The sequence below is a fragment of the Pteronotus mesoamericanus genome, unplaced genomic scaffold (assembly GCF_021234165.1).
Source record: "Pteronotus mesoamericanus isolate MK-2021 breed Mesoamerican mustached bat unplaced genomic scaffold, CSHL_Meso_final scaffold_125, whole genome shotgun sequence".
NCBI classification, from domain to species: domain Eukaryota; kingdom Metazoa; phylum Chordata; class Mammalia; order Chiroptera; family Mormoopidae; genus Pteronotus; species Pteronotus mesoamericanus.
Window position 1 is genome coordinate 9,396,323 of NW_026555304.1, and position 7,914 is coordinate 9,404,236.

The window sequence follows — 7,914 nt, forward strand, 5'->3', positions numbered from 1 at the left end:
TCTTGAAGTGGGGCTGCAGAGGTGGTTTGAGAAGTTTCCTTCAGGTCTCAGAGCCTGGGCCAGGCTGAGCTGGAGGGCCGGTGGGTGTCTGGTCCTCTTTAGCCTGGGTTTGGCCCCTGGAAATGTGGGCATGGAGAGGCCATGAGGGCAGAGGCTCATAATCAGCTGGTCCCCCTCTCTGGACAAAGGAACTCAGTCAAGGATATCACTTTGGATCATGGGTTCCTCTCCAGTGTAAAAACGAAATCAGGCAGCAGGGCAAATGAAAATGGAAGAGCTGCCAGGTTTCTCCTCAGAACCAGGAGCTCCGGGAGGGTGCCAGGTTGAGAGGCTTGAGCTGCGTAGGTCTCTTCAAAAGTACAGTAAGAAAGCTCCCTCCGCCCCCGGGAGATGCAAAGAATGCAGCCTGGGGCCACGGTTCTCTCCTTCCACCTTATTATGCGTTCCCACCGTTGACTCTCCAGGAGAATCTAGAACAGGGGAAGGGAGTAAACCAGAGTAACCTTTATTTTTTAGAGTGGGGAGGCAGGAGGAGAGGTGGGAGACCCCGCGTATGGCTGCGCCTGTCACATTCTGTCGGTGCCCACTCGGTGCGGGATCAGCCGCAAGTCGGAGACTCTGAAATGGACTTCGGACCCCAGGCCCGCCGCTTCCCGTTTGCATCTCTCCAAACCTTCTCGGGGGCCGGCTCGAGCTCAACGGCACCAGAGCTAGGCTCCCATTTCCATCGCCTTGGGCAGGTTCGGGGGCACAGGGTCGGGATGCAACCCCCTATCCCCGCCCTTCAGCCAACCCTCCCCTAAAATCTCCCCTACGGCCTGCCAACCCCCTCCCCCAAGTGTAAACTTCGCGCGCGTTCGGGGCACTGCCGCCAGGCTAATCCTGGTGCTCAGTCCTCTTGCCGCCAGGGCTCTTAACCTCGGGAGGATCCTGGCCACCCGCCTCCCACCTCCGCGCTCCCCGCTCCCCCCAAGTCCAAGGCTTTCGCCGAACACCCAAGCCCGCTCTCTCCCCGGCCTGCCCCTGGCCCCCGGGGCTCCGGAGGCGAGGCGCTGCAGCGAACTCGTTTGCTAACTCGAGCAGTCTCCGGGTTTCGTTTCCCAGAACCTTGGGTAGGAGAAGAGGTGTGAGCAGTGGGAAGAGGAGAGAGGAGGCAAGGGGACCCTCTCTCCCCTAAGCCCGAGTCCTGGATTGAAGGGAGGGGTGCTAACCGGCGGGGATAAGGCCCTCTGGGCTGGTGGCTTGAGTAGCCCGAGCGGGGTGGCCGGGGCGGATAGCACTCAGACCGGGTGCAACGCTTCACCTCCGTGGACTGGAGACGATCCTGTACCTAGAGCTGCAGCTGTGCGGTCTGCGGTCCTCGCTATGGAACTCGGCATCGGTGGCTCATCGTTTACCTTCACGCCTTCTGTCTCCCGGTAGCGGGCCAGGGTGTCCATCGAGTGTCATGGATTCGCATCAAGGAAGCCTTAAGGTCTCGACTTGCCGTGGTCGCCCCGTCCCTTGTCCCCAAGGAGCTCAGGGGTGCAGTGGTGCAGGCAGTGACAGAAACACCCCAGCCTGCACCAGAATCGTAGGGGGCCCAGCTCCCCCACTGATCAGCTGGTGTTGCGACAACCCTGCCGACAACCCTGCCGTGCGTGTCAGGTTTCCTATCTGTGCCTGGCAGCCTGCACTCCATGGAACACTGGGGCCCCTATGTTCTGTCGCAGGATTCGCTGTACAAGCCCCCCACCCCGCCTTAAAGCCCTCGTCTTCGGCAGCTGATTAGTCCAGTCCAGTGAGGAGGTTCCCTTGGGGGAAAGCAGGAGAAGCACAGGATAATCTACACAAGGTCATGTTCCCCAGATTTAGTAAAACCTGAGACCTGGAACTGTCTTCGGGGAATGCGGGTCAGAGTCCCTCCACCCTCCTTTTTGGCCTTTCTTCCTTCTACAGCTTTGCGTGGGTGACAAAAGCTGTAACTGGAATCTCAGTCGCCCAGGTCCAGCCCAGACAGAACTTCTTGGACCTTCCCTTCCCTCCTGTTTGCAGTGGAGAGGATTAAGGGCAGTAGTGTGCCTCACTTAGCTAGTCTGAGCCTTGAGCAGGAAGATTTCCAGAGGACCGTTATACTGAGTGGACCCGGGGAAGTGGGCAGCATGCTGGTTTTCACTCTTCCTGGTCTTAAATCAAACACTGAGGTGCTTTGGCACCAGAAATTCAAGTACAGGTTTCAGGAAGAGTAGGTCAAACCATGATTATAAAAAGCAAGCGATGGCCACTACAGGTAGAGGATATAGTTGTTGTTTTCGCATTCTTCTGAAACGCAAAGCCTGCATCTGAGCATGTTCCTCTTTTCCTAGTATTTGCACCTGCAATGACCTGGTTTCAAATCCTTATCCTGCTTGGAACTCTACAGGGCCAAGTTGTTGGGGTCTCTCCCCCAGCTTTAATCAGCAAAGTGGTCATCTCTCAATTCCATACTATGGCCATTGTCTTGGGAGGAACAGTAAGGATCAGGACTCACACACCAGCCCCCAGCCCAGCTTAGACCTGAAAGAAGGCACCTGAAGCCTTCCCGTCAGGAGGCAAGCTGTACCACTGGAAAGGGCTCGCAGTCTGCAGCCGGAGTCAGGAACCCTCACTGCCCCAGGCTCTTCCACCAGGCTCCGCAGCTCTGTGTATGCCTCGGAGAACATGAAAACTCAGAGGCTGTCGCTTCTGGGCTGGAGCTGCCACTGGTGGTATCCTCGGTGCGGATCTCAAGTCCTCAGAAAGGGCTGGCTGGGACCATCAATACTGGTCCTTAAAAGTTTTAGGAGACTGAACAACAACTGGAGGAGGCTATCAGTCCCTTGCCACTTCCTGAGTAAACCTCAAGTTGGCCTGGGGCAACCGCTTTTTTGACCGACCCCTGTAAAGCCTAGCTGCTATGCCTGAGCCTTCTGGGCTGAACAGTTCAGACTAACCCTGCAGCCCGTAGTGGAAGTGATCCTGAGGATCCTGCAGCCCCGAGGCACAGCCATGTTCAGTGTGCACCCAGAGGCTTCTACATGACCCAGGAAAGGATATTTCAGAAGTTACTGATAATCTCTCTCTTAACTCCGTCCCACCCCCGCACGTATTCAGAAACCCCTCATTTAGACCCGCTGTGTCATAAAATATTTTATTGGAAAAAAAATCACCATCTTCGCAAGAGAAGGGTAGGGGCCCCAACAACGTCAAGGACCCCGCCTCAGAGCTGAGCTGCCAGGTTGTCCGTACGCAGTCTCCGGCCAAGGTGGCCTCCGTAGCCACGGGATTCCCGACGCTCGGAAGCTGGTGTGTGCCTGCGGTGTCCGGGGCCGAGGGACGTCCGAGGCGGGAGGGGTGCGGTAAGGAGAGGGGCGTGAATGCTCTGGGCAGAAGAGACTTTCTGCCACTGGGATGAGTCTCCAGGCTACGGGCGCACTGGGGCCCGGGTTTGGCTTCAGGGTCGGTGTCCTTCCTTGTTTGGCCCCTAACTGTCCGCATTCAAGGTAATAATAAAACATTTACAATGCAGACAGCGTGGAGACAGAAGGGCCGGCTGGCGGCTTCTCCCGGGCTGAGGGGTCCGCGGTGGTGCACGGGGGTCCCTAGACTGCACACTCAGTCCTCGCGGCCCTTGTCGCCGACCTCACCCGGAACCTCCGCCGGCTTCTCCACCTCCTTCACTCGTTCCTGCTCAGTGAGCTGCTCACTGGTGGGGATGGAGTTCTTCTTGGGCCGCCCTTTGGGCTTGGTAGGGGACTCCAGGCCGCCTCCCTGCAACACCTGCATGGGGATGTCAGCACTGTTGAGGTGGGGCAGGGCACCCCATACCCTATGCTGGGCAGAGCCTGGAGGGGCCAAACAGGCCATCTGAGGCCACGCCTAACCCACGGAAATGGCGGCCATTCGAGTGAGGCTAGGTAAACGCGACCAGAGGCCAGGCCAGGTGTTCAAGACTGCCAGGAAGCAGAGGGTGCAGTGGGACACAAAGAAATGTGGGTTAAGTGAGGGCAGCCACAGGCACAGAGAGAGCACAGAGGGTCCCTTTGGGCACTAGGTGCAAAGGGCTCGGTCTGGGGCTGGAGGTGGGGTAGAGGCTGGGGTAGTGGAGCAGCTCTTGAAGAGCCCAGGGGCCTGGCAACAACTGGGAGCGAAACCGAAGAAGCCACCAAACACTCACTATTTTCTTCCACTTCATCCTCCGATTCTGGTACCAAGTCTTCACCTGCAACTGGCTCAGGCCCAGGGACTCAGCAAGATCTATTCTGGAAAAAGCAGGGTGCACCCTCAGCAGGGCAGGTAGCACCCCCTCCCAACTGCCCCGAGCTAGGCCTGGCCCCACACTACCTGTCTGGTGTGGAGAGATACTTCTGCTTCTCGAAGCGTTTCTCTAGGCCCATCAGCTGCAGTTCGGTGAACACGGTGCGGCTCCGACGTCCCTTCTTGGCCTTGGTGCCTGGCTCCCCGGTGCCCGGTGCCTCCAGCTTCCCACGGAGCTGCAGCTCCAGAGGCAGGTGCGGTGCGCCTGCAACGCTGGGCAGCCCAGGCCCAGCGGCCAGCAGCGCTGAGCCCAGCCCAGAACAGCCAAGCGGCGCAAGCGGGAACTTAAACACTGCCGCCTGCTCAGCCTTCAATACCGCTGTGGGGGAAAGAATAGGGAGCCAGATGAGCTCAGGTTCTGCTCCTCCTCGGGGAGACACCCTAGGTATCCCTTGCTGCTGGCCAAGGGCTAGTGCCAGGCCAATGCCAACCAACGCAAAATCTTCCTCCCTAGCTGCAAAACCCAAGATTTAAGCCGTGCCTCGGGTGACCAGCTCCAGCGCCAGTTTCCCCTAATCTGGGAATAGGGACAGCCCCCCACATTTCAGACTCTACCCTGGTGTTCCTCTGGACTATGCCGCCTTTGAGATTTCGAGATTCTCAATGAACAAGTTCAAAACTCCGACATGCACAGAATGTTCTTCACAGAAAATGGAAGCCAAGAAAAAAAGGTAGCAAGATAGGAAGATGAGCATTTGCTCAATCAAATCGGCACTGCCGCATTCAGGAAAAGAATATCGATGCAGAAAGCAGGTCTAATCTCTTGTGTGGGCACGACAGTCACGGCAGGCAGTGTATCAACAGCAGTGGTAGGTTTAAGCCCTTTCCAAAAATGTTAAAGCACCCCAAGAATCCAAAAATCGTTCTTCCTCTTTTTTCTGTTTAGTCTTTACTCCATAAAAATATTTCCATTTTCTTCACTCGTAAATAAATTTTTTTTTTTGCCCGCTTCAAACGAATTAACCACACTACAGCTGGCAGCAACACACAGCAGTGAGGCTGCATCAAAGTTGGACTTAAAACGAACAAACTGGCTTTGCTACTCCGTGGGAGGGCAGAGCACAGGCTGGAGGGTAATGGGGCCCCAGGAACATGGCTGTTAGGGCTGGGGTCACGCTAGAACATGGAAGCCTTCCTTCCCCACAGTCATCTCTCACTGCGGGCAGGTGCCGTCCCATGGAATCACCGAGGACTGGCTCAGTTTCAACAGTAAGTGTGAGGTGGGAGCCAGAGGGAAGGCGGGAGAGGGAAGGCAAGCCCGCCCCACTGAGAGAGGCCAAGAGAGATGGACGCAGAGTGAAGAGAACTGGGAAAAGGCCAGAAGAACACGGGGTGCGATGGAGAAGGCACGAGCAGGGAAAGGCAGGCACTACCAAGGAAGGAAGAGAACCGGAGGGATGAGAAAAGGTCCCGATGGGCAGCTCAAGCTCCACGGAAGCGCAGAAGACCTGGAAGCGGAAGGGCCAATCGGGCAGCGGCTCACAGTCAGGCCTCTAGTCCCCAGGCAAGGCTAAGGGGTATCTGTGCTGCAGTACAGGCCATTTTGTCGCCCGCCTGAGACCAGCGGCTCCGGGAGGCTTCAGGATGGCTTGGGCCTGCGTCAGCCCTGTGCACAGCACTCGGAGATGCAGCGCTCTTCCCCGCGGTCTGAATTCCCCGCCTAGAGCAGTACCGGGCAACCCCGGCCACTCCCGTCCAGTCCTTCACGGCGAAGGCCCATGCGCCCGCGGCCTGAGGTCGCTTTGCCCCGCAGTCTGAGGTTAGCAGTCTAGACCTATGCCAGCGTTGGGAATACGGGCTCGGTGCGTGGGCTGGAGGGCGCAGGGCAGCACTGAAGGAGGGGACAAACACCCTCCCCGCTGGCCTGGCCCGGGCACGAGGCCTGGTTCCTGAATGTCCCGGCTCCTGCCTCTCCACTTGCCAGCTGCCGGGCGCCGAGGCAACGACCCGGGGTCCATGCGCCCAGAGCTGAGCCCTCGCGACGGCGCGGCCTGCCCCCTCCCTCTCAGCCGCCGGCACCCCAGGCCCCGCACGTACCCAGGTGGCTGTGGAAGGGCCGCGCGGCTAGCAGCGCCTGCACTCCGAACTTAAGCAGCTCGCCGGCGGCGGCGGCAGCGGCGGCGGGTGCGGCGCCCTTGGGCCCTGGTGGCTCAGTGAGGATCTCCTCTATCATGAAGCTGCGGTAGCGGTGCGGCCTGTGGTCGACGCAGCCCTCGGGCGGCCCGAAGCGCGCAGCGCCCGGCTCCCCCGGCCGCTGCATCGCGGCGCCCGCAGCTCAGCCGCAGCGGTGGCTCGGGCGCAGGGCCCGTGCGGGGCTCTAGGCCGGCCCGCAGCTCCCGGCGGCGCGCGGGTGCCGGCTCATGCCCCCTCCCCCGCCGGCCGGCCGGGCGGAGGCGCAGGGCGCGGGCGGGGCGCGCGGGGCTTGGCCGGTCGGACCCGGGACTGCGCCCCCGCCCCGCGCCGCTGCGCCTCTAGCACGGCTGGCTCCGCGTCACCGCCCCGCCCCACCCGGCCGCCCCGCCCAGCGCCGCCCGCCGCCCCCCACCCCACCCCACCCCACCCCACCCTACCCCAGGCTGAGCCCGAGGGAGGGATGGAAAAGGGAGGAAGGCGGGAGGGAGGGGGCCTCGAGAAGGGCCTGCGAACCCAGACCGAGGAAGACCCAGCGGAGCGCACACCCAGGAAGGAGAGAGCAGGAGATATCGGGAGAGGAGACCCCCAAAGAAGGGAGCAAAGGGATCGAGAGAGGTGAGAGAGGGGCCAAAGCGAGACAGTAAGGGCCACCCAAGATGAGAAACAGAGATGTGAGGGTGCCAGGGACGTCGAGCCGTGCGCAAAGAGAGACCAACAGAGGCGCTGGTGCCGACGGAGCCGTGACGTGCCGACGGGCACATAGGCAACCAGGGCAGAAAGAGGGGGCAGTAAAAAAAGATGGGGGACAGCTAGGAAGGAGAAAAGCCTGGGAAAGGGTTAAGGAGCCCGGGAGGAAGAGAGGCGAAAGCCACGTGGCTCGGCTGGGGAAGGGGTGGCGGTGCACAGCCTCCTGGCCAGAGCACAGGATGCCCACCCGGCAAGGGTGCCTCAGTGGGAAGGCGTGCAACTCGTAGACCAGAAGCTATACCTGTACACTCCCGCCTCAGTTTATCAGGCATGGCCTAATTTCCCTCCCCCTCCCACAGCTGCCCTGAGAGGAAAACTTTCTCCAGCCTCAATCTGCTTATTTTGCCAAGTGGTTCCTGGACACATCCTCCTTAGCAATCCCAGGGAACTGTGGGGTAGATTGTATCCCCGTAGATAGAGGAAGGGATGGATGAGAGGAGAAGGAAAGGCTACACTCTGCCTTTTCTCAGCTTTGGAGCCTCAGAAAAACCTGTACAGGAAACCAGGGGCGGTGATGTGGAGCCTCTGATCACCTCCTCTAGACAGATCAGGGTGAGGGGACACAGGATGCCATGAGAGTCTGGGGACAAACTCTGGAGTGAGGTGTCTCATCTCTGAGCCTTATTAAGGTCCTCAACATGATTGAAGAAGGCTCTAGTCTTTTCTAGCTCCTTCTCCTCATCATTGTAGGAATATAAGCTCTAGCTGTGGGGAGAACAA

General features: G+C 59.4%; 1 protein-coding gene across 1 annotated transcript; it reads right to left on the bottom strand.

The window, feature by feature from the left end:
• Nucleotides 1–3,612: 3,612 nt before the first annotated feature.
• On the bottom strand, nucleotides 3,613–6,574 carry BARX1 (BARX homeobox 1). The gene is made up of 4 exons (XM_054587958.1): nucleotides 6,352–6,574; nucleotides 4,342–4,633; nucleotides 4,175–4,259; nucleotides 3,613–3,777 (listed from the first exon to the last, which is right to left on the bottom strand). The coding sequence occupies exons 1-4, from the start codon at nucleotides 6,572–6,574 to the stop codon at nucleotides 3,613–3,615; spliced, it is 765 nt and encodes a 254-aa protein (XP_054443933.1).
• Between the last annotated feature and the right edge of the window lie 1,340 nt (nucleotides 6,575–7,914).